Source organism: Oryza sativa, chromosome 4 (assembly GCF_034140825.1).
Source record: "Oryza sativa Japonica Group chromosome 4, ASM3414082v1".
NCBI lineage: Eukaryota > Viridiplantae > Streptophyta > Magnoliopsida > Poales > Poaceae > Oryza > Oryza sativa.
This window is the reverse complement of record NC_089038.1, coordinates 10,171,881-10,199,042: the sequence shown is the minus strand read 5'-3', so window position 1 is coordinate 10,199,042 and position 27,162 is coordinate 10,171,881. Positions and strand designations below refer to the sequence as shown.

The following is a 27,162-nucleotide window of genomic DNA, read 5'->3' as shown; positions in this document are numbered from 1 at the left end:
TTATTTATATTTTAGACCGGGCCATATATTTTGTTGCCTTTTCCTTTTTATGGCCATACCGGTGAACTCTCTCAACCACATCTGCATCCTGCCAGCCTGCAAGTAGTAATACACACACATATGTTTCTTCTAGAAATTGTTATGAAACTATTATCTCCTGCCAGAGATAAATATAGGCTCATACCAAATATATGGAAACATATCCTAATAGGACTCTTCCTATTATAGGTATATATATTGAGAGAGATGGCTTGAGAGGTTGGTTGATGTATTCATACACATATATGAGAAAGCAATAAAACTGTGATGCCTCTCCCTATATCTGTGTTCATTATTCATCTATTGTGTGCATGAGATCGTCGTCTTCTACTCCGGATCAGCGAATAGGCCACTAGTTATTCAACACGTTATCAGCACGAGTTTGCTCCTTCCACTGATCTGGATAAGCGTTTTTACTAGATCAATTTATTTATGTACTAATCAGATTGATCTATTGTGTTTATGCATGTGTCTGCCGTCGGCCGAGACGATCGCCTCCGCATGTAGCCGCGCACCGCGGCAGCCCGGAGCAGCAAACCCGCCGGCGTCCTCACTGGAGCCCCCAAGCCGCTGACACATGCGCATGCACATGCGCAGATTGCAGCTGCAGCAGCCATATGGACCTATCCAATTTCAATTCACTAATGCGTTTGCATATGTATCGATACGTATCTAACCACGATTGATCTATCGTTTTGCATGTACGCCATCGGTCGATTTTCCTCCTGCATCGTGCGAGGCACCGCCACCAGGCGTCCACACGTCTCTCGTGCCGGCAACCGCGCGCCGCACGCCCACGCACGGAGATGTTGTGACCAGGCTGCTCGATCGCAAACTACACGTGCAAGCCGCACGAGGCCGACCAGCGTGTACGTACTGATCTCCATCAAATCAGACTAGCACACATGTATATGTGTGCGATCCGATCTGCATACACGCATATGGAGATCTTCCACGAGCCCGTCATCCTGCCAGTGCTGGTATACGCTATGCAGATGCATATGCGGACCGCTAACTTTACCCGGGTTAAACAAGATAAGTTTTTGTTTTCATCTATATTCTAATACTTTGCAGTAGCAAGAGTAAGAGTAATATGCTAGATCATGCCTCTAGTCGTTTTATTTTCTCGCGTGAATAGATGTATTTGTTCGGCCTTTGCGCCGACTCTTCTCTTGTTATATCGCCGACCACGAAGTTCGGCACCACGCGCCCGAATGCGCGTACCGTGCACACAAGAAAGTGCACATACATAATCCGTTAAATTGAACGCCGGAGTGTTGTCCCGAACGACGACACCTCACACTCGGTAACACACGACACCACCTAGAAGTTGTCGTCTATCTGGCTAACATAGTCGCTGATCTATAAATATATTAACACACTCGTCATCGCTGATCTTATGGATCAGCGCGCTTGGGACACTGTTGGTTGTGACTTGTATGTTAATAATCCGTCATATTGCTATCTGTATGAAGTAGATGGTAATAAATCCGAGTCATCGGCAGCTGCATGCGCCGCCGCCTGCACGTAGCGACATCCTGACGCCACCGCATGACGTCTTCCCATTTGTCAATGGTTGCCGAATCAATCCAGAGACTTTCCCTCGTTGATCCGCCATCTGAAACGCCGACTCGACGGTCTTTCGAGGCCATCCGCAACACAATTGACGGCCGCCGCTCATAGCGATGCCGAGGAGCTTACGCCCGCTTCCCCTCGCCGCCGGTATGCACGGCATGCCTCCCGCTCTACCGCACGCGGCCGGAACGAGGGTCGAAGCCGCCGTGAGCTCCCGCCGTCGATAGCCGTCCGCCATGCCGGCCTGTATGCCGAGCCGAGTTTCGTCGACACATAACATGGAGCTATGATTGTCGGACGCCGGTCACGGCCTGATGCCAACGAATGCCGATGTCGGTGCTACTAGATGTTGCACAGCCGCTCTGCCTCTGACTATGGCAACTTGCCAGTTGCCATAGTCGTCCATCTCTACCGTGGGCTCACTAGCACGTTTGCTATTGGTTCCATCCGTCATCTCCATTGAAGAATGGCAATTGGATCATACCTCACCCACTTCTTGTGGGAGAAGGTCGTAATAGCCCATTGGGCAACATATGAGATGGGCTGGCCAGGTTTTCAAGCTAGCCAGTATAAGGAGGTGGGCCAAGCAGAAATTGGCCTATTAAAAGGAGTCGGGCACGAACCGTGATTTTGGTCCGAAAATGGCATTTTATTTCAAAAGTCCTTGGTTTCCAAGGCATTATGCGGAACTCGGAAATTATGTGGAAAAGTCCTATGGGACATTAGAAACTACGGGGAATATACATTCGCCATTTATATTTTGAACCTTCATGAATTGGGTTTACGCCAAATAGAGAAGAATTAAGGATTTATACCTTAGTCCCGTATTTCTAAGTTTTTGCTTTAACTATTTAGTTAGTTTCTTGAATAACCATAATCAATCCTAGAAACATTGTTTTTAGGCACAAGAGCTTCCATGGACTTGTGAAACCTTTGTTTTAGCACCCCTTTTGGAAGCATCATATTTTATGGTTTATTTCCTGGCAATTGTTTGTTTGGGGTAATTGATTGTTCTGTGGGTTAGTAGTTCTGTAAATTACACATACCTTTAAATAGCAGAAAATCATGTTAATTGCTAGGATTGTAATAAAAGGTGTGTATAGAAAACCATTCTTTACTATTTTGTACTCGTTTTGTGCACTTTATTTACTAGAAGTAAACCGGTAGAAAGTTGCATAAAAGGACATCATGTAAGTAGTTGCATGTAGCAAATACATTTATTGGGCAAATGAGTAATAGAATTATTCATATATCTTCTCTTTGTCTAATTGTCGCCACATTTGTAGAAGGCACAATTATATATTCTCCGTATAGAATAAATGTATACACTCATCATGAAGAGACTATATTATTGACTTAGAGATATTTGTTAGTGCATGACTATCATAGAAGATAAGCTACAACTAATTTATATTAATTGTGTCCAAGTAGATACAATGTCATCAAATTTGCGAATATATAGACAAGAAGTCTATATGCCAATATGCCCTGCACCAAAATTATCTATCAAAAAAACTATGTACCTATGCAGTGTTTATAGTTAATTTGATTGATAATGTTATGTCCATCTTCCACGTATAAATGAATTTACAAATGAAGTATTGTTTTTATGGATGTATGCAAATTATTTTGAGTAAATTGGTCATTTGCATTTGAAGCAATTTTGGCCTAGATGCAACATGTTTAGTTGTTAGAATTGATACACAAGAAGCTGTATTTCTGTCAACATGTGCATTTGCACGCACATATATGATTTATACTATTAGTATGTTCATGAAGAACATGCATACTCAAAATTTGTGGAAGGAAAGTAATTTGGTGTATTTGAATTTGATGTTCAACTCAGGGAGAGATGAAAAGTAATGACAGTAATCTTGCATTCGTTCTTTTGAGATAGTATTTTACAATACACGAGTTACATTATAGTTTAGGTTAAGTTCAATATGAAGAACATGGTTAAGCCCATGTAGAGCATATTTATCTTTTGCTTTAGGCATAGAAGCTTTTGCATTAGATTACTGAATATTTTTTTTATACAGGTCAACTCACCTTACCTATATTGTTTTTTTTTTTACCTGTAGTAATTCTTTAACCTTTTGTGGAATAAAATTGTGAATTGTATGTCTAACATTGAATGTAAATATTTGTCTTGCCTGTTATTTGAAGTATTTTTGGTGAATGTATTCTTATTATCCACTAAGCCTCAATCAACCATGTAGGTTGGTAGTTCTAAGTGCATTGACGCCATATTGGCATACATGTAAAGTTGTTTACTTATGCACATGAACAATTAGAATATTTATGTTTAAGCATTGAAGCTTAAATATATCCACCTGCAACCACATTATTTCTTTTAGAAAAGTTGTACCATGAAGTTACAACAAATATGTGGGTTTCACGACAACTGTTTTGTAAGTTTTCTTATGATTGGCGTGAAAAGGGGGAGGAATATGTGTATTTTGCAAATTAATTCCAGAATATTTGCAATAAAGAAGCATAAGAAATTGTGGATATGTGGCAGACAAATTGATGTGTTATAGGTCAAATGCTAGAAGCAAAAATAGCCCAAACTATTAGCGAATCTTATTTGGGATAATTATGAATTATTGTCATACAACGAAGTGTGTTATTTATTGGCCATTGAAAATTGCATATTTATCAAGGAAGTATGAAATTGCATATAGCTATTTGAAAGCTATAGGTTTACTTGTAGTAAATAATATCCTAAATAATTAATGACCTTTTGGATTCGAATGATTCTGAATGATCAAATGACACCATATTTACTTTGGCGTAATGAATAAAAGTTAGACATGTCACCCAATTAATTTATTGGCATATTCAAGAAGAATAAATATTCTCGTAGAATAATGTTTGGGTGATTTGAAAAGTTCCATGATGGTTAAACTATGTTCATAGATTAATGTTTTAGTGTTATAGTTATGTTCTTGAAGACATCATGAAGTTATATAATACTAACACATCCATCTTATGATCATATCTATGTTGCATAAATATAAACATGAAGTTTATTGATCCAACTTAATTCAAGAATTGAATATAGTATGAGTAATTGGATCAAGTCTTGGGCAAATAAAAAAAGCTAGAAAATAGAGTAATTTTTTCGACTAGTGGATTTTTGTTTGGGCTTCATTGTTGCAGAATAATAACTCTCTATGAATTAGGATAACCTACAGTATCAGGGATGTGCAATTTTTCATGCCATTGCATTAATTTTTATGTTAGCTCACTGCATATAATATCTTTACCCCCTCTATTTTGTATAAGTGCGTGTTCAATGAATGAACATTTCCCTCATATATCACCACCATAGCATACATATATAGGCCTCCACATGAAGTTGGGGATATAAATGGACCGAATTCCATTAATCCAGTGCCTATGATAGGGGATTTTTGTGATATGCTATTAGATAAAGATCGAATATCGGCATCAGGGGGAGAAAAGCCCATGTGTTAAAGATGCCTTATATTTTCAAGAAGAAAAATATCTTTATAAGTAAGAATAACGCACAAGCCAAACTAGACTAGAAGGTTTAGTTTATTCTCCTGTAAGCCAGAAGCGGGAGCTTGCCAGATAATTATGAATTAAAGGAGTAATCAGAAGTTATGTTTACTTGTAGTAAATTTTCTGCTCACAGTGGTATACCCCAGGTTTTGAATAGTATATCCACAAATGCAGAGTGACATGTTAGTCAATGTTCTAAAATCTACGGGGACGCCTGCGGATTCTAAGATCTAACGACTATTGTCAATGTACCCATTAATAACTCCTTACAACTCATGTATAGTAATCACCATGAAGGTGAATTGCCTCATGAAGAGGTTCATCATGAAGATGAAAACCCAGAATTAAAGTGTGCACATCTATCTAATTCTGGGATGCGGAACAACCATACATCTTATGTTTGGGAAATGACTAAGATATGGTTTATAATGAATTAACCTCATGGAATGAGTATGTGGAGAAAAGAATAGTTGAGACAACATCGCCTCTATGATTGCTAATATTTCTCTAATGAGAATCCGGATCCGGAACCAAATTCCATGGCAGAGTTGCATAGTAGCACTCATATCGGGTCTATTGAAGAAAGCAATGAGGTTGAACCATAGTCGCTAAATAAGTTTATGTGAACATGGAAGTTCAGACTTAATAGGAAATGAAGTGGCGAAAAGCGACGGTTCATTTGGTCTTGGAAAAGACCGATATTCTCCTACTATGAATGTATTAAATTCCACTATATATATTGTCGGTGACATGGGACCGGGAGTATCATTACTAGAGGCTTGAGGCAGACACAATCGCCCACGTGGCCTGGCACCGTCAGGGGGCGTCGGGCCCGAGGGTGATGTGTTCGCCCTCCTCTTTACCAGGAGTATCATGACTTAGAGACTTGAGGCAGACACGATCACCCACGTGGCCTAACTCCCACGGGGGGGGGGGGTCGGGCCCGAGGGTGATACGGCCGCCCTTCTCTTTGTCTCCCCGAGGGGTCGGACTGCTCCCGTCTCGGCCCCGAGGGCCAAGGCGCCCCGACCCCTTGTGGGTTTTGCGCTGCGTATATGGGGTAGGTGAGCATGGCGGGGCTCACCTAACCGCATTTATTGCAGTTTTGACGAGCGTGTCACGCCGCATGTAACGCAGTGCAGTGCATTCATTTATCCGGTCTGTGACCAGTCACAGACCGGTCAGATCGCGGGTTAGGTGGCGACAGGCGATCTGACGCACGCCTCGCCCCATCCCGTCAGGACGAGGGCTTCTAGGCGCTCGTCCCCAGCTGGAGCTAGCGTGTTACCTTCCAGAGATGGCACGTTAGTCCTGGTCAAATATATGCCAGGCTTCATCCTAACCATTACAGGCAAGATATTGTGTGAAGAAGGGCGAACATGTAGATTGCTAAGCTGACACGTGGTGGACAAGAATAACCGACGTGACTGGTCTGACTCCGGTCATGTCGTCAGCAGACAGCCACGATTCCACGTCGCATCTGTTCCCGGCGAAAGTGGAGGTAGTTGTGGGCCGTCCCATCAGAAGGTGACTCGGACGGCAACTATACAAATCTCCGTCCATTTATGAAAAGGTGGGGGAAGTCCCCAGAAAAAGGAGGGAAATGGTGCATGTGGTATCCCCTTAAGATATAAAAGGAGGACCTTGCCCACTTAGATGGGGGGACTGGACTTTTCCAGATTGGGAACCCAGAACAAGGGAGAGGCTGGCTCATACTTTGTAGCTCCTTCATACACAGATCTCCCAAAACACAGGAGTAGGGTATTACGCTTCTCAGCGGCCCGAACCTGTATACATCGTCCGTGTCTTGTGTGTTTCCGGTCTCGCGAACCTTCCACATACAGAGAGCTTAGAGTCTCACCCTGAGTCCCCGGCCGAACTGGCAAAGGGGGGCCTGCGCGGTCTCCCGGTGAGGAGCCCCACGCTCCGTCATATATATATATATATATATATATATATATATATATATATATATATATATATATATATATATATATATATATATATATATATATATATATATATATATATATATATATATATATATATATATATATATATATATATATATATATATCGCTGGCAAAAGGCATGAATGAATAAATGATATGCAATTTATGAGTTATGAAAATCCATATGAAGTTTTCACTAGAAAGAAAACAATTTCGCAACATATATGTAAATCTCATACTAATTAGTGTCATGAAGCACACTATATTCTCATGAAGAGAATTGTAAGACTCGCAGAAGAGTTTATGATGACTCACGAAGAGTTTTTCTCCTAAAAGCGAGAATATTTCTCGTATCAGAGAAAATGACTTTCGGAAGAATAAGTTGATCCCTGTAGGACTATGCTAATGTATGAATTACCGGTTAATCTCCATATAACACCGATAACTCGTACTCCCATGAAGTGGACAGACCCGTTCAAACGAATGAATAGGAAAATCATATCCACTAGCATGCAAGCGGATCGGTATTTTTCTACATACTATGAAGGTGTAAGAATTTATATATCATGAAGATATACTTATTGATGGTATTTGGCAATCTTATTAATTCCCCTAATACCAAAATATAGACCGGTTTATGTCACTCTAAGTGGTTTAAGCTAATTGTTAAAGATTAGTGAAACAATCAAATTGATAATGATTGATAAATCCACTAAAAGAAAGTTGCATAATATTTAACCTCTTGTATTGAGCTAATTATTTTCTACATACCGCATATGTGTATCGTTGTAACTTATTTTCCCATAGTCCTCCGTAAGGATAAATTTTTGTTTGTATTGCACATTTGAATAAGTGGTTATACATATTGCTCCTATACGTTGATTTATTTCTCATGTTCATAGTAGAACTTATAAAATAAGTAAACGAAAGATTAAACATTGTGGTAATTTTATTATCATTGTTTTACATATTAATAAAAATGTGGTTTTGACATTGGAACATGAAAGTTTCAACGGATGTCTTATTGAGGGGGAGCATATATGCTAAAACATCGATTATCATACTTAAGACTTGGAAGTCTTATATTTGATTTACCAAGAATTAATCAAATTAATCATTGTTTTGATAATTTACGTTGAAAGTTACTACCACTATATTGTTGTGTTAATCCAAATTGATTAATATAATAAAGCATATAGATCATTAGCTATTTATGAAGAATAGTCGATCTTAAAGATTATGCGATCACGAAGATCGTGTGTTGTACTCTTTTTCCCTTAGTGAGTTTTTCCCTTAGTGAATATTTCTCACGCAAGGTTTTTAACAAGGCAATAAGTACAATATAACTAGCGTGTACGATATACTCTTTTCTCCTATCATTTTCTTCCACTAGGTTTTTGGATGGAGTTCTTAATGAGACATGTGTAGCGCGGTATTCGCCCAAGGGGGAGTGTTATGAAACTATTATCTCCTGCCAGAGATAAATATGGGCTCATACCAAATATATGGAAACATATCCTAATAGGACTCTTCCTATTATGGGTATATATTGAGAGAGAGGGTTTGAGAAGTTGGTTGATGTATTCATACACATATGAGAAAGCAATAAAGCTGTGATGCCTCTCCCTATATCTGTGTTCATTGTTCATCTATTGTGTGCATGAGATCGTCTTCTACTCCGGATCAGCGAATAAGCCCTAGTTATTCAACAGAAATCACCAGGGTCCTCTCAAAAGTTAAAATCATCGCATGGCGTTAATCCACACTGGACTTTTCTGGATTTTTTTTTTTTACTCACCAAAGAGACGTGTCAAATAATTAAAGAGGAACTAAGTACCAATCAGCTGACAATAAAGCTTTAGTTATATATAGAGAGATACGAAGGGTCACCTTTCTATGTTCTCAATCTATGTTCTCAAAGAGAGGTAAATTTCTAGAGATTATACCAGATTGACACGTGGCAAATTTTGGAGATGGTTAGCTAATTTTTTTCAGGCTGCCACATGGCCCAATAACATGCCACTGTCAGCACCCTGCAATCGGTATGTAAGATTAGTTTTTGGCTGTCCCAATATAGGATTTTTGGGGCTTTAATTTTAGCCCTCTGTTGAAGATGCTCTAAGTGACCCAAGTACAAGTATTGATAGGGAGGTTTAAAAGGAGATAAGCATGATGGGGCCCGACTGTCATCGAGGTATTAGGAAGAGATTAGGAGGGAGATTACTGGGCAAGATGGATTAAGGGGTGTGGGCCCACATGGTCCCATTTGTCAGGCTCTCTCTCTCTTCTTATCCCTCCCTTCTCTCGATTCTTCCTCTGCTCTATCTCGTTCCCCTTTCACACGCGTGCACGCCCGATCGGTGGTGGCTGGCGCGCGTCGGCGCGGGCGGTGGCCAGGCGACGGCGGCGCGGCCGTGCTCGGCTGAGCACCGGCCGGCTCGGCGACCGGGTGCGGCGGGGCGGCCGATGGCGGGGAAAGGAGAGGGCCGGCGGTGAGGTCCCACCGGACCGAGGCAAGGCGACGCTAGAAGGACGCCGCGAGTGATGCAGAATTGCAGACAGCGGTGAGGAACAAGGGTGGAAGCGGCGGCGTAGGAAGGAGGCTGCTGCAGGGTTGTCCAGCCGGCGGACGAGGGAAGGCGACATCCGGCGGTTCTTGGCCGGGCACAGAATACAGGGTATTGGAGGAAACCAAGAACAACAAAGAAAACGGCAAAGTTCATTTCATGAGTTAGATGGAAGCGCCTCACATCTCCAGAGACCTAACCATTTCTTATACTACACCATCAAGGGATACATAGAACTTCGCCTACTCAAGAGAACTATCTAAATAGGGAGACATAGCCGAGGCAGCCTTTGTACAGATCCTAAACACCAACCATTTCAACCAAGAGGGGACCTACATAGCTATCAACCAAACTCCCAACTCAAGCTGCAGGTGCCTTGCGGGTCTTCTTCGCGGCCGGCGACCGGACGGTCTTGGGCTTGGCCTTCGCCTTCGCCGCCGGAGACTTCTTGGGCTTGGCGACCACCTTCTTCTCCGGCGCCTTGCGCTTGGTGCCAGCGGCGGGGGCCTTCTTGGGTTTGGCAGCGGCGGCGTCCTTCTTGGGTTTGGCGGCGTCCTTCGCTGGCTTCGGCGCTGCTGCCTTGGGGGCGGGGGCGGCAGGCTTGGCCTTGGGCGAGTCCTTGGCGGCGTCGGAGAGCTTGTAGGAGGCCTTAACCTTGACGAGCTTGCCCTTGGAAGCGAACCCGCGCAGCTGGATGGAGAGCATCTTCTTGTAGTTGGCCGGCAGCGACGCCCCGTGCTTCTCCTCCATGTACTTGGCGATGGCGTGCGCGCTCGAGCCGGTCCTCTCCTTAAGCACCGTGATCGCCTCCTTGATCATCTGCGCACACACCGCCAAACATCAATCACCAATCACCCCCAAATCCCCCGATTCCATCCAATCAAATCGACCGAACCAAAAAAAATCGAACGAAACAAAGATTGATTGTTCACCTCGAAATAAGGCGGGTGGGAGGAGCCACCGGCGGCGGCGGAGGGCTTTGCCTTCTGCTTCTTCGGCGCCGACGCGGGCTTGGCAGCGCGGGAGGCGGGCTTGGCCATGGCAGGCATCGCAACTTCGCAAGCAGACCGCTCTGGAACTACCACTACTCTCTCTTGGGTGTGCTTTTGATTTCGAGACGAGAGCTGGATGGGTCCGTGGGGACTGTGTCGAGGCTTATTTATAGCCTGGAGGAGGACCGATCCGGTGGGATGGAAATGGCGCGCTATGATTGGCCGAGACGGGAGCGTCGCGGATCGTGATCCGTGGGAGGAGGGGTGGGAGAATAATGGCCGTCGGATGGGGATGCGCGCGGATTCGCGAGGTCCCCCGGTGTGCGCCGCCCAGAGCGGGAAATGTGATTTCTATCTGTCAACAAAAACGCAGGGGCACGGGTCGGTGGAACGCGTGCACGGTGGGCCGGTTGCACGGGGGTCTCGGCCGAGGTTGCCAAGAGCGCACCGCTGTTCCGTGGAACTGGTGCAGGAGAGACGGTGTGAGGCTGTAGGTGTTCGCGTGGTTTCTGGCCTTCGGTTTTCGGATCAGGATATGGGTGCAGTAGAATTTTTGGGTTTTTCAAATTGGAAAAAAGCGCGCGGGGTTCCACGTGGCCAGCGCCCCATCTCCTTCCAAATTCCGAGTTTGAGCTGGTTTTAAACTACTCCTCGTACAGTATGTAAGTTTCTAGTCAAATATACTTTATACTACATGGTTTTATCGATAATCATGGTTACCTATCAATTATTATCGGAAACCGATGAAATTTGAATAGATTATGCTATCGTTTTGATATTTTGATTTGACTAGCAAAAGTGCCTTTGTGTTGCAATAGGAAGTGTAAACACTAGAAAATTGAGGAAAAGTTGAGAAAGATTTACACTATATAATTAATTGAAATAAAAATTTCTTGAAAATATTTGGGTATTTTTTAAGTAGGCAGGTGTATAATTAAATTAGTTTACAAGTAAAGTGTGAAAAATAAAATAATATGGTTGGATCTAATTTTATCAAATTCTCCATGATTAATTACGCTCTTTGGAATTTTATTGGAATTTTCATATCTTAATTGTTAATTTTGATAATACAAACATCATTTCAGCATTTGTTTAACTAAAAATTTAAATAAAAATAATCCTTTCTCTGTGGGCCAATTTCAGCCCATTTTATTCTTCAGCCTGCAACCGAGCCAGCCCGCTTTCCTTCCTTCTCCTCTCCTCTGCCTCAGCCCGCGAGAAAGAGTTCGGCCCAATAGGAAGTCCAATTAGGCTCCCCCTACTCCTCTCGCTACCGTATGGGCCCCAACCAAAAGTCTAACGAAGTGTTTTGTTGGACCGGCCGGCCCACGTGCGGCCCAGCAATTATGCGGCCCGACGAGGAGGATGGCTCGACGTAGGATTGATCTGAGCCATTCGTTTTGATGGACGGCTCAGATCGGTTCCGAATCGATCAAAATCATCGGAGCCAAAAAAAAAAAACCTAACCCTTGTTCATTTTTCAACTCCCCTCACCTCACCTCAGATCGCCTCTCTCTCCCTACCACTGGCGCCCCTCCTCTCTCCCCCACCGACGGTGCTTCTCCGAGCCCCTTCCCACCGGCGCAGCCTCTCCACGCCCTTCTCCACGGTGGCGCCCCTCCCCTCTCCTTCCTCCCCCACCATCGGCTCCTTTCCTCCTTGTCAGGGTGCCACCGCCACCTACTTGCCGCCTCGTTCCACGCTAGGTCCGGCAAGTCGGCGGCTCCCCGGCGGCGCAGCAGTTTGGGATTGGCTCCTCCCTCTCCCTTCAGGCATCTCCCCGACACAGTGGCGGGTCAGCGACTTCCCGGCGCAACAGCGCCACGGCTGCTCCCCGGCGCAGCAGCGGCTCGGCTGATCCCAGTGCAATGGCGGGTCGAGAAGGTCCGTTGAGGAGAAGTGGCAGCCTCCTGTTCGCCCCTCCATCTCCTCTTATCATTTCTTGATATTTTGGATGATTTTGTGATGATTCCGATTTGGATTTGGATTGTGATTTTGTTTTTGGGTTGAATTGTGATTGTGATGATGTGGGATTTGGAGAGGAGGTGCGTGGGATGTTATGATCGGATGAAAAATCGGTGTGACAATTGGAAAGTTAAATTTTTTTTAAGTAGTTAAGATAAGATATAGAAAAAATGTTTGTGCATTGCAACGGCAGAGAGGGAGATGGAAGGAGAGGACCCTGGTAAGACGTGGATGCACCGGTAGGTAGGGATGGGATCTGTGGTTTCGTTCGGTAGCATTAGTCTGTATTTTTTTTTGTCGCACTTTGAATATATGATGACGAGCATATGAATATATGATGAAAGTAGACAGACCATCAAGCCAATCGTGACCATTGGATTGGACATGGACAAAATAAAGTAAGGATAAGCGGGTAAAAACCTTGCATGTTTTTTTTAATAATGGAATATAGCATCCCAGCCTTTGCTCAAAACAAGCTACAGCCAATTATTATAAAGTAGCACTCAAAGAAAAAGTGTAGTTCAAATTAAAAAGAACACACCAAACAAAAGCAAAGAAAACGTAGCCAAAATAAGGAGAACATATTTATTCAAGTCTATTTGTGAACCTCCATCCATAATTGGCAAAAAGTTACATAACCATCGACTCCAACTTGCGACATGCAACCTTTAGAGTCTCCCTATCATCATCACACCTTTGTTGCTGTGCCCAAAACCGGAGCCAGCGTGTTGCCCTGGAAATTACCAGCATATAGGAAATAGATAATGATTTGTGAAAAACTATATCATTTCTCCTCAACCATAGAGCCCAGCAAATGGCAGAAGCTCCAACAAGTATCAGTTTACTCTTTTTCTTGTCAAACCCCAAAGCCACTCATCAAAAATATGAGATATACTAGTTGGAAAGTTAAAACCAAAAGAAAACTGAACTGCTCTCCATATGAACTTTGCGTAATGACAATCCATAAAGAGATGTTGAATAGACTCATTTTTCATACAAAAGCAGCACCTCAAACTGCCATTCCAATTCCGTCTCGCCAAATTATCCTTGGTTAATACAACCCCCTTAAGCAATTATCACATAAAGATGTTAATCTTAAGCGGCATCTTAAGCTTCCAAATTGTAACATACCCAAATTCTAGACCTTAAGAATTTATTGTTAAAAAAAATAGTTGGAAGCTAACTTTTCTATTTTTTGAGAGCCAAAAATTTCCATTTTTTTTAACTTAGGTGTGGTCAACCCAACTTGTACTGAAATAAAATTTGAGAACAAATTAAAACCTTTTCATCTTTAACCTATAACGTAGATGCAAGCACAAGTGTAAGCATGCATGCTTGCATAAGACATGTTTTGACTTGAGTCTTCTTTGTGCATTTGGATCTTTGGTTGGCATTGCATATTAGGACTCATGAGCATAAATAGAAGATAAAGTTTCACTAAGCAAACCTATAACCACACTTGAGCAATATTTGTAAAGATATGAGAATGAGGTTAAATAGTATCACCATAGGTCAAGAGTAGTCAAAATAAATTTCTTACAACTATTTAGATGCATCTAAGATTTGGAAATATTCATATAAAGAAAAGACCTTGCTAATTATCTAAAATAATTCGTGCAAGATAAAATTATGGGAAAATTCATGTAGGCTCTACTTAATACATGCAACTCACTGTAATTTTGGTATAATTTAATAACTAAATTTGACACCTAAAACAAATTAGTCAAACCAGTCAAACCAGTCAAACAGTAGGTTAATACATGTAACTCACTGTAATTTTGGTATAATTTAATAACTAAATTTGATACCTAAAACAAATCAGTCAAACCAGTCAAACAGTAGGTTAATTATAATCCTTAATCGGCTAAAAACCTACCCTCAATAAATGTGCATTAAACTGCATGGAAGTGTATAGGGAAAATAATTTATTCAAATATTAGGTTAATTATTATGAATAAATATAAGTTTTCCAGAATTTATCTTTCCTGTTTAGGTCTCCTGAAAATTCAAACTAGTTTCCAAAGAACCCATATTCCTCTAATTTCTGTGAACAATATATCTATAATTTTTTAGTGCAACCAAAGAAAATGGAATCTAGGTATCTTCATCTATCTTCAGAAAAATCCACACTAAATTATTCTACCTACAAATTAAATAATTGAATTACTAAAGTGGGAGAGAGAAATAATCCTGAAAATCATCCAAACCTTCTGTTCACCCACGTTTCTGCCCAACCCTCTCACCCTAGCCTAGTTTGCCACGACCTGGACCCACTTGGCCCAACCCTCTCATCCTAGCCTAGTTTGCCACGACCTGGACCCACTTGGCAGCCACTCTGGCTCGTCCTCACCCTGTGCAAATCCTCCAACTGACCAGAGACAGCCGAGAGAGAGATCGGCGCCGGCTGTGTACGACGCGTGGCCTAGACGTGGCAACGCCGAGCCGAGCCTCCTTCTCTTCCCAGCCACATCGCCCATCCTCACACCTCACTCCAGTGTCGACCAAACCGAGAGAACAAGCTCTAGCTGCTTTCCTCGCCTTCGATCTCACCGCCGGCCGTGATGAAGACGACGCTCGTCCTCGCCGACGAGTCTTCGCCAACCCTATCTCTTCCACGTTCCATACTCACCTCACCATACCGAAGATTTCTCCTTTAGATTTCATCCTCTCTCATGCAGCGGATCGACGGGAACGCCGACGTGCCCACAAGAGCTTCAGAGCGCGCTCCAAGCGTCGCTGTGGTGGCATCGTCGCCGTCGCCATCGATCTGGACCAAGCCGGGCCAGGCCATCGTGCCATCGTCTTCGCCTCGTACTCCTCTCCATTTCCCCTCAAGAAACACGAAGAATGGTGTTACGAGTGTGGAGATCGGCCACCGTCTTCTCCACCTCCGGTTGCCGTCGCCATTGTCGTTTCCGCCTCCTCCGGTGAGCCATTGTTCGATTACTCGCGCACACACCATCTCTCTGGCCTCACTAACCTCATGGACACATTTGCACGATAGTTCTTGGTGCCGATTGAGCCGTCGCCGTTCACCCGGGAGGTTCTTGCCGTCGCCAAGCCGTTCTGCAAGCCACCGCTGCCGCCAAGACCACGACAACCTTCTCTAGACTCTGTTGGAATTAATGAATGGGCCTTAGCCCACTCGAAGATTAATTCTTTGGAAAATCACAAAAGCCCACCTCATGGGATGGCATGCATGTGGAGTTTAGTACCACCTTGCTTATTCTAGGAGAGGGGGACCTCCTTAAAAGGGAGGATGCCCTCCTAGTCACTTGAAGCATGTGTGGTGGAGAGAAGAGGGGAAACACACGCGCGCGCTCGCTCGCCTCGCCGGGCCGGGCCGGGCCGGGCCGGGCCGGCGGCGCGCGTGCACGACGTACGCGTCGAATGGTCCGAAAAATTGGCTCCTCACCCTTGCGCAGATGTAGCCTCCTTTTGCAGTTTTGTTTTGCTGCAAATTCGGATTTGTTTTTGTTTTGGAAACGTTCCGAAAAATCCGGTGCGTGCAAACGGCATGGAGTCCGGATAAGTTACGCGCGACTTATCCGGTTCGGTTACGCGCAGTAGAGATCGTGCGGGCGCCCTGATCAAGCGACCCTTCTCTATATAAACCGACCCGCCGTCTTCACGCAGTACATGCGAAATCAATCTAGGGTTTGCCTCCTACTCTGTACTGCGCCGTCGCTCTTAGACTACTCCATCCCGCTCGCCGGCGTGCACCAGCGATCGGGAGAGCAGGTCTCCGGAACCTCTGCCTTTGACGTCCTGCACCGGGAGAAGGTGGCAATAAGGTTTTTGGGAAGCGCTTCGCGCGACTGCTCCCTGTTCGTTCGCGACGGCTCGCCTTCCTCTTCGCTCGCGTGTTTCGTGCCTTCGTAGACACCTGCGAAAAGTTTCGACCAAGCAGCCGGTCTTTTCGTCACCTCGGTACGTGTTCAATATGTTGCGCATATTTGATCTGTTCATGTTATACTGTGTAGTTTACATGTGTAGATCTAATGATGCGTTCATGCTAGTTTTCATCTGTAATGTCATGATTTATTTATGGAATAAATTAAATCATTATATGCCCATAATCTCAACAATCCAAAAACCTTATTATAGGCACTGTGATTTTACTATGGCTGGTTTTGCCGATGCACTGAGGCCGGATAAATTCACCGGTGTGCATTTTAAGAGATGGCAGATCAGGGTCACTCTGTGGCTGACAGCTATGAAATGCTTCTGGGTGAGTACTGGCAAACCTGAAGGAGTTCTTACTGCTGAACAGCAGAAGCAATTCGAGGAAGCCACTACTCTCTTTGTGGGATGCATTCTTAGCGTTCTTGGCGATCGTCTGGTCGAGGTGTATATGCATATGACCGACGCTAAGGAGTTGTGGGATGCACTGAATACTAAATTCGGTGCTACTGATGCTAGCAATGATCTGTATATCATGGAGCAGTTTCATGACTACAAGATGGCTGACAACCGTTCTGTAGTCGAACAGGCTCATGAGATACAAACCATGGCTAAGGAACTCGAACTCCTTAAGTGTGTCTTACCCGACAAATTTGTGGCTGGGTGCATTATTGCGAAACTACCTCCATCTTGGAGAAGTTTCGGTACTGCACTCAAACACAAGAGACAGGAATACTCCGTTGAGGGGTTGATAGCGTCTCTTGATGTTGAGGAGAAAGCTCGGGAAAAAGATGCCGCGTCTAAGGGCGATGGTGGGCAGTCCAGCGCCAATGTTGTGCACAAGGCCCAGAACAAGAGCAAGGGGAAATACAAAGCTCAGCAGACCACCAACTTCAAGAAGCAGAAGAAGAACAACAACAATCCTAATCAGGATGAGAGGACTTGCTTTGTGTGTGGCCAAATTGGTCATCTGGCTAGGAAGTGTCCACAGCGCAAGGGGATGAAGGCACCTGCAGGGCAGACTTCTAAGTCTGCTAATGTGACCATTGGCAACACTGGAGATGGAAGCGGGTATGGTAATTTACCTACTGTTTTTTCAGTTAATCAATCTACTAATTGGTGGGTTGATACTGGGGCCAATGTACATGTTTGTGCTGACATCTCATTGTTTTCTTCTTATCAGGTCGCACGGGGTTCCACCGTCCTAATGGGAAATGGGTCACATGCTTCTGTTCATGGTGTTGGCACGGTAGATCTGAAGTTTACTTCGGGAAAGATCGTGCAGCTGAAGAACGTGCAGCATGTCCCTTCTATCGACAGGAATCTTGTTAGTGGCTCCCGTCTGACTAGAGACGGATTTAAGTTGGTTTTTGAGTCTAATAAAGTAGTCGTGTCTAAACATGGATATTTTATTGGTAAAGGTTATGAGTGCGGAGGCCTGTTCCGCTTTTCCCTTTCTGATTTCTGCAATAAGTCTGTGAACCATATTTGTGGCAGTGTGGATGATGAGGCTAATGTTTGGCATTCACGTTTATGTCATATTAATTTTGGCTTGATGTCTCGGCTTTCCAGCATGTGTTTAATTCCTAAGTTTTCCATTGTCAAAGGTTCTAAGTGCCATAGTTGTGTGCAATCGAAGCAACCTCGCAAGCCTCACAAGGCTGCCGAGGAGAGAAACTTGGCACCACTAGAACTCCTACATTCAGATCTTTGTGAAATGAATGGGGTGTTGACGAAGGGTGGAAAACGATATTTCATGACATTCATTGATGATGCTACTAGATTTTGCTATGTGTACTTGTTGAAAACGAAAGACGAGGCTCTAGACTATTTTAAAATTTATAAGGCAGAAGTTGAAAATCAACTTGACAGAAAGATAAAAAGGCTTAGGTCTGATCGTGGTGGAGAGTTTTTCTCGAACGAGTTTGACTTATTCTGTGAGGAACATGGCATCATACATGAGAGGACGCCTCCCTATTCTCCCGAGTCTAATGGGATTGCTGAAAGGAAGAACCGCACACTGACTGACTTGGTGAATGCCATGTTGGACACCGCGGGACTGCCTAAGGCATGGTGGGGGGAGGCATTGTTGACCTCAAATCATGTGTTAAACAGAGTTCCTAACAGAAATAAGGACAAAACACCATATGAGATATGGATTGGTAGAAAACCATCACTTTCTTATTTGCGCATATGGGGGTGCTTGGCGAAAGTCAATGTACCAATAACGAAGAAACGCAAACTTGGACCTAAGACTGTGGACTGTGTCTTTCTGGGATATGCTCATCATAGCATTGCCTATAGATTTTTAATAGTTAAATCCGAGGTACTGGACATGCATGTTGGTACAATTATAGAGTCTCGTGATGCTACCTTCTTTGAGAGCTTTTTCCCAATGAAGGATACACATAGTGGTTCGAACCAACCCTCTGAAATAATTCCCAGTTCAATCACACCACCAGAACAAACTGAACATACACATGAACTTGTCTCTGAGGAGGATGTCAGTGAAGCTCCTCGAAGGAGTAAGAGACAAAGGACGGCTAAGTCTTTTGGTGATGATTTCACTGTGTACCTCGTGGATGACACTCCTAAGTCAATTTCAGAAGCATATGCATCTCCTGATGCAGACTACTGGAAGGAGGCTGTCCGTAGTGAAATGGATTCCATTATCGCTAACGGGACTTGGGAGGTGACAGAGCGACCCTATGGGTGTAAACCTGTGGGGTGCAAGTGGGTGTTCAAGAAGAAGCTTAGGCCTGACGGTACTATTGAAAAGTACAAGGCTCGGCTTGTTGCTAAGGGCTATACTCAGAAAGAAGGCGAAGATTTCTTTGACACTTACTCACCTGTTGCTAGATTGACCACAATTCGTGTGCTACTTTCCCTAGCAGCCTCACATGGTCTTCTCGTTCATCAAATGGACGTTAAGACAGCTTTTCTTAATGGAGAGCTGGATGAGGAGATCTATATGGATCAACCTGATGGGTTTGTAGTTGAAGGTCAAGAAGGCAAAGTGTGCAAATTGTTGAAGTCTTTGTATGGTCTGAAACAAGCTCCTAAGCAATGGCATGAGAAATTTGACAAAACATTGATATCTGCAGGCTTTGCAGTTAATGAGGCAGATAAATGTGTGTACTATCGCCATGGTGGGGGTGAGGGAGTTATTTTGTGCTTGTATGTTGACGACATACTGATATTTGGAACAAACCTTGAGGTGATAAATGAGGTTAAATCATTCTTGTCTAAAAATTTTGATATGAAGGATTTGGGAGTAGCTGATGTTATCTTAAACATTAAGCTAATTAGAGGTGAGAATGAGATTACACTCTTGCAGTCCCATTATGTGGAAAAGATCTTGAATCGCTTTGGCTACATTGATAGTAAGCCTTCTCCAACACCTTATGATCCTAGCTTGTTGCTTCGCAAGAACAAGAGAATTGCTAGGAATCAACTGGAATACTCCCAAATCATTGGCTCGTTGATGTACCTGGCTAGTGCAACTAGGCCTGATATCTCCTTTGCTGTGAGCAAGTTGAGCCGATTTACCTCTAATCCGGGAGATGATCACTGGCGTGCGCTTGAGCGAGTAATGCGCTATCTGAAAGGTACTGTGGAATTGGGGCTTCACTATACTGGGTATCCTGCGGTACTGGAGGGTTATAGTGATTCTAACTGGATCTCTGATGTGGATGAGATCAAAGCCACTAGTGGATATGTTTTCACACTGGGTGGTGGTGCTGTTTCATGGAGGTCTTGCAAACAGACCATTTTGACGAGGTCAACCATGGAAGCAGAGCTAACGGCACTGGATACTGCTACAGTTGAGGCAGAATGGCTGCGTGATCTATTAATGGATCTGCCTGTTGTTGAAAAACCGGTGCCGGCTATCCTTATGAACTGTGACAATCAAACGGTAATTGTCAAAGTGAATAGTTCTAAGGACAATATGAAATCGTCTAGACATGTGAAAAGACGATTGAAGTCTGTCAGGAAATTAAGAAACTCCGGAGTTATAACGTTGGATTACATCCAAACAGCGAGAAACCTGGCAGATCCCTTCACGAAGGGACTATCACGAAATGTGATAGACAATGCATCGAAGGAGATGGGTTTGAGACCCATGTGAGTTATACTATGGTGGTAACCCAGTCTATGTGATCGGAGATCCCGTGAATTAGATCCTGGGAAGAACAAACCATTAATAAACTAGAGGAGAGTACCAATATATATACCCTCTCCAAGTGAAGATGCATATACTCTCGTGAGCTGCAAGGCAGGTTGGCTATGCCTTAATGAGTTCTGTTGGCTTTAATTAGCAAAGATGTTGTCCTGCAGAGCATTCTTGAAAGAACTCACCTTTGTGAGCTTGACTGTTGGTCGCAGTCTATGAAGATTTTGGGTGAATCTTCTAGGAAGCTTACTAAAGACCTAGGAGTATGACTTATACGCTCCACCCGAGGGGTAGTCTACAGACGGTCTAGTACCAGATAAGACTTTGAGTGAAACTTGCTTGCACAAGACTTGCAATTCAAGGCGTAGTCCATTGTTCAAGTTGTGAGTAAGTGTAGCTTGGAGTTCTAGGTGGATGTTCAACCTTAATTGGTCTCCATCAAACTGCTGGTATATAAACAGTACATTGGAAAAGGCAAATCTCAGTGGGATTTTGAGATTTGGTGGGGGATTGTTGGAATTAATGAATGGGCCTTAGCCCACTCGAAGATTAATTCTTTGGAAAATCACAAAAGCCCACCTCATGGGATGGCATGCATGTGGAGTTTAGTACCACCTTGCTTATTCTAGGAGAGGGGGACCTCCTTAAAAGGGAGGATGCCCTCCTAGTCACTTGAAGCATGTGTGGTGGAGAGAAGAGGGGAAACACACGCGCGCGCTCGCTCGCCTCGCCTGGCCGGGCCGGGCCCGGGCCGGGCCGGGCAGGCGGCGCGCGTGCACGACGTACGCGTCGAATGGTCCGAAAAATTGGCTCCTCACCCTTGCGCAGATGCAGCCTCCTTTTGCAGTTTTGTTTTGCTGCAAATTCGGATTCGTTTTTGTTTTGGAAACGTTCTGAAAAATCCGGTGCGTGCAAACGGCATGGAGTCCGGATAAGTTACGCGCGACTTATCCGGTTCGGTTACGCGCAGTAGAGATCGTGCGGGCGCCCTGATCAAGCGACCCTTCTCTATATAAACCGACCCGCCGTCTTCACGCAGTACATGCAAAATCAATCAGGGTTTGCCTCCTACTCTGTACTGCGCCGTCGCTCGTAGACTACTCCATCCCGCTCGCCGGCGTGCACCAGCGATCGGGAGAGCAGGTCTCCGGAACCTCTGCCTTTGACGTCCTGCACCGGGAGAAGGCGGCAATAAGGTTTTTGGGAAGCGCTTCGCGCGACTGCTCCCTGTTCGTTCGCGACGGCTCGCCTTCCTCTTCGCTCGCGTGTTTCGTGCCTTCGTAGACACCTGCGAAAAGTTTCGACCAAGCAGCCGGTCTTTTCGTCACCTCGGTACGTGTTCAATATGTTGCGCATATTTGATCTGTTCATGTTATACTGTGTAGTTTACATGTGTAGATCTAATGATGCGTTCATGCTAGTTTTCATCTGTAATGTCATGATTTATTTATGGAATAAATTAAATCATTATATGCCCATAATCTCAACAGACTCATGGTGAGCATTCTTGAGGCTTTAGTGTCGCATGCATGCACTATGTTCATCTAGATCCGCCCCCTAAAGTCACATGCACCACCACCCGAAACCATCTTTCGCTCGGACCCGCCGCCGGCGCTACTCCGATGACCACTAATGGAATCATGAGATAGTTCTCTTCATTTTATCTTTTTACCTCAACCCCAAACGAGCCACCAATCGCCTCCGGTGAACCCGAGATTGAGCTCAGCCATGGCTGCTCTGCCTCTGTAGAAGACGAGGACCTTATTTCGAGAATTTAAACAACTATAAGGTTTATTGTGCAATATTTCCACTCAATGACATATGGGCCTAGGACTGCGGGTTGATTCTTAAAAACTGTAAGGGTCTTTCTGCATATTCGCAAATCACTGGCAGTGGACCCCCTGGAGATAAAATCTGAGACTATACAAGAGAGATACCTAGAATTTGTAAAATCCATATAAAATCAAATATAGCTTATTTTGAGATGATTCAAATTTCTGTGAACTCACTAGATTATGAACTTTAAAGTTATGAAATAAAAACTTGCACTCACAGTACAAATTTAGCCTCTAAAATTCATCTAAGATAAATCATACATAAAGCATATACAAAATTATAAAATGCATAAAAAATTCATTTCAACTCATTTTAGAGCAAACTTAGTTTCTACAGATCCATCAATATGTTCTCTAAAAACAAAGTGAAATAAAACATATACACACTTTACATCAAATACCTCTAAAACTATTACCTTTAAAATGACTAGTTTTAGATTAGCTGAACTTTAGAAGTTTATATAAAATTCATCTTAGATCCTTTTTGAGTAAACTCAGGTTCTATAGGATCATAGAGTTATGCACTTCAATGTTATAAAATAAAAAGACATACTTACAGTATAACAAAAACCCCTAAACATTTGTGTAAGGAATAAGCAACATAGAGCATACCTTAATTTGTAAAATTTGTAGAAAATTCATCTTTAGCCCAAATGGAGTGAACCTAGTTTCTATAGAACCAGAAAATAGTGGGCTTCAACATAGTAAAATAAAATGTGGCACCTTTTGTACAGATTATAGATCTAATCTTTAAATAGATAACCTAGAAGTTAATCACCTAGTAATGGTTAAGCAAAATATATGTGTAGAGGTATTTAAAATGCACTCTAGCTATGAATAAACCAACACAAAACTTGTTGGACCGGAGAAAACATAATGTCGAAACATGAATTCGGCAATAATAAAACGGGGTAGCGCACGAGACCTAAAAGTGGATGGATGTGGAGACAAAGGATTTAGACAGGTTCAGGCCCTCTCAATGAGAGGTAATACCCTACTCCTGTTTGGGGATTTGAATCCGCCGAGTATGTATTGATCTGACGATCAGGTTGTCTCATGCCCCTAGAGGGGGCTCCCTGCCCGCCTTATATAGGTTGGGGGGCAGGGTTACAAGATAGAAACCTTAACCAATACGGTATCGGTTTCCTAAATCTAGTTTACAATCTTATCAAACCAGGACTTTAGGCCGTTTCATAATATACAGGGAAACGTAATACCCAAGTCATGATCTGTTACATATTTTATATATATAAGTTATCCTCTATAACTAGTCGGATAACCATGCCATGTGGGTATGGGGTACCCATAATCTCCACACATAAGTTCCATCCCTAACCACTAAAAATTGGCACACTTAGCTCATATATCAATTTCTAGGTTGATATGTTAAGTCACTAACATAGAACACTCCCTAGTTTATAAAATATGTAGTAGAGTAATATAAACTCTAAAATTTTGAACTAAGATTAAATTGGTTAGCTAAATTATTCATTTTTTATGCATCTCTAGCAAATAGAACATGTTCTGGACATAGAACTTCTAAAGCCAATTATTCGTAGAGACTATATGCCTAGAACACGTTATAACTTGTAAAATACATAAAGAATTTATATTAACTCCAAAAATTGTGAAACCAAATGTGTTAGTCTTAGAAAACACTCCCCTACACCTCTGTGAAGTCGAACTTAATAAACATCACTTTATAAAAATATTTTATAACACTACTTAGGTGATACTACTTTATTCCGAGCAAACTTTTAAAATTCATAACTCCAAAATAAAAAGAGATAAAATAGAAATTCTTTCACCTAAATTCATATTAAACCAGTACCTATTCACTGTGCACAAATCATGCATTTTAGAGCATTTTGGATTTTTCGCAAATTTCGGTGTTTAATTGCATAACGTGTACTTTGTATAGATGATTGCTTAAACGGTGAAGAAGTGAATTAGGTGCTGACATTTTCCAGTTGCAAGGCAAGTCCCACCTCCCTCTCTTTGATCACTTTGAACCTATGTTTTGGAGGTTATTGAACATGTTTACAAATCTTGCATGTCGATTGTACACTAATAAATTAAAATTTTGTTAAACTTGTTAGACATACTCCTATTACTTGCATTATCACCCTAACCCCACATATATCCATATCCCACATTCCTAACCTTAGGAACAATATGACTATGCCACTTTATATATGAGTTTAGATGTCACTAGATTGCTATAATGCTTAGCCATGCTTAGAAATGGTCTTCCTTGTCATTATAGGCTCATTACAAACATGAAAATTGATTTTGAAATAATCTGGACAAAACTTTAATACTTGTGATTTTGATAAATAAAATGATGGAAAACATGGATTTTAGGTTTGGGCCTCAATTGGTGCACATATGGTGATTAGTTGTGTACCGATAGGGGGAGAGTGCGCCCAAATCGACCTAAGGACTTCACTCAATGTCTGTTCATTATGTCTACCGTACATCCACATGTGTCTTTATAGGGGGATCTTGGCCAATTAAGTTAAGCACTTGTCTAACTTTGCATTCAGGAGGCCGTTGTAGTATAGGTAGGGGCTACGAATGTACTGTAGGCTATCTAGAGGAACTACCCATGTGTGTGTTGAACCTTAGGACGATTGTACTATTCCTAAGTGTGTGATTTCCGTGAGGGGACGAGTGTATGTTCCGCCTCACGGCATGGGCGTCTAAGTGTGTCCAATACAACGATATTGTGCCACGTGGTGGGTTCCCGTTGTGTCCGCTACCACGGCGTTAAGTTTAAGGCGTGGGTCCGCCACTTAACGGTTCTAGGTCATATATCGAGTATGATCTAGGATGGAGAAACACGTATCGTGCTCATGCAAGGTTAGACAATACTTAATGTAAAAGCCTCGTTGTGACCTCTAGACCGTACTCAATGTGTAGAGTATGGTGGTATTGACGGGTACCGGACAAACTAGAGTGATTCACATCATGTGGGTAAAGCTGTACAAACTCTGCAGAGTTATAAAAACTAATCGATTAGCCGTGCTCGCGGTTATGAGCGGCATGTGGATATGTGTTGAGTATAGACTTGTGTTTATTCTTCTAAATGCTGAATTTACTTTTAAATTATATTGAGATTTGAGAATGATCTCCTTGCTGCCATGGAGGGCAATGAGGTGTATATTTATACATGATTAATGACTACTTTGATGTCCAATATGTCAAGTACTAGCTTGCTGAAATTTATTTGAAAACAAATCTGATTTGGAAATGTTTTATGCAAACAAAACTTGCTTTATGCTAAAAAGAACCATATTATGCCTTCCTTGATTATATGCCTTGCAAGTAGGGTGTTAGGCTTGTCTTGGTGCTTGCCAGTACATTATTTCTAATAATGTACAGACTCTTACTGTTGAATTAATCTTTTGCTTGCAGGTTTTAGATTCAGTCTTTGAGTGATGCGGGTAATCGTCTGCTTCTTCTAGGACTTGAACTTAATGGGGTAAACCCCTAGTCGGTGTGCTTGTGGATTGGGTAGACAAGCTTTCCGCTGTTCTATATAGTTATTTGGCCAGTGGGCCTATGTATCTCTAAAGTAGTTGTAAATTTTAATCGCTTTCATCTTATTTGTATTTGCTATGTATGTCCATGCTTAAGATGAAAGTGTGAATCTAGTGCACATCCTAGGAACTAGATTCACATGAGTATGAGTTAAGAATAGTTGAGATGTTGTAGATATTTAGCTATTTTTGTCAAGTCTCCTGAATGTGTAACACATCTGGTCGCCGCCTTCGAGTGGTTTGACGGGCACATCTCAGGCTGAAGTTGACTGGCAGGCTAAAGGCCCAGCAATATCTCCAATATTCTTCTCTCGAGGTGTCGGATATTTCATTATGTTTGTTTGATGACTTAAATTATTCACTTCATATCTCAAATATAATGGGAGGTCCGGAGAGCCTATGACACAAATACACTTATTCCTCTCAACATAACCATTGTTAATTAAAGCTAGATACATTAACCTTACTGAGAACCTATCATTCTGATAATAATTCCATCTAAAACAATCAGAAGAAATATTTAATTAAATATGTACAATAGAAGCACACAATTCATGCCAATATACAAGATTCTGACCAACTAAAGTTCTTCTAAAAGAAACATTAAGCGGAACAGATCCCATAACAGTGGCAATAGAGGCTCATTCCCTTCTGACTATAGCATATAAAGATAGATATTTATCTTTGAAAGCTAAGTTACCTAGCCATTTATCTTCCCAAAATCTTATTTGTTCCCCATCATTCACGATCGAAGACCCCATATCTAAGAAAGTACTTTTTACTTTCATGAGCCCTGACCAAAAATGGGAATCACCTTGTTTCTGGTTAACTTGGGTTATAGACTTATTATAAAGATACTTCCTCTTCAATAAGTCCTGCCAAACCCCTTCCTCATTTATTAGCTTATACAACCACTTACTCAAAAGACATTTATTTTGTACTTCCAGATTATGAATCCCAAGGCCCCCCTGATCCTTAGGTTGGCAAATAATATCCCATTTAGTGAGTCTGTACTTTTTCTTATGATCATCCCCTTGCCAAAAAACTGTGATCTATAATAATCAATTTTTTGAAGACCCCTTTCGGTATC

The 27,162-nt window shown here is 42.7% G+C and overlaps 1 protein-coding gene and 1 long non-coding RNA gene across 3 annotated transcripts; one reads left to right on the top strand and one right to left on the bottom strand.

Moving 5' to 3' along the window:
* Window positions 1–9,793: 9,793 nt before the first annotated feature.
* LOC4335314 (histone H1) lies at window positions 9,794–10,791 on the bottom strand. The gene is made up of 2 exons (XM_015781730.3): window positions 10,594–10,791; window positions 9,794–10,480 (listed from the first exon to the last, which is right to left on the bottom strand). The coding sequence occupies exons 1-2, from the start codon at window positions 10,708–10,710 to the stop codon at window positions 10,022–10,024; spliced, it is 576 nt and encodes a 191-aa protein (XP_015637216.1). The 5' UTR covers window positions 10,711–10,791; the 3' UTR covers window positions 9,794–10,021.
* Window positions 10,792–15,026: 4,235 nt separating this feature from the next.
* Window positions 15,027–26,377, top strand: LOC136356328 (uncharacterized). Of its 2 annotated transcripts, XR_010741050.1 has the most exons (4): window positions 15,093–15,545; window positions 15,623–15,733; window positions 24,452–24,507; window positions 25,948–26,377. It is a non-coding gene; the product is annotated as an uncharacterized lncRNA (long non-coding RNA). The 2 variants fall into 2 exon arrangements; XR_010741051.1 differs by lacking the exon at window positions 24,452–24,507 and having other exon boundaries at window positions 15,027–15,545; window positions 25,948–26,371.
* The last annotated feature ends 785 nt before the right edge of the window (window positions 26,378–27,162 follow it).

What these genes read in the sequence shown, in the direction of transcription:
- LOC4335314 (XM_015781730.3), bottom strand. Translation starts at nt 10,710, where the DNA reads ATGCCTGCCATGGCCAAGCCCGCCTCCCGCGCTGCCAAGCCCGCGTCG. An exon ending in CCCACCCGCCTTATTTCGAG is followed by an intron (nt 10,481 to 10,593) that starts GTGAACAATCAA and finishes GTGTGTGCGCAG; the next exon opens with ATGATCAAGGAGGCGATCAC.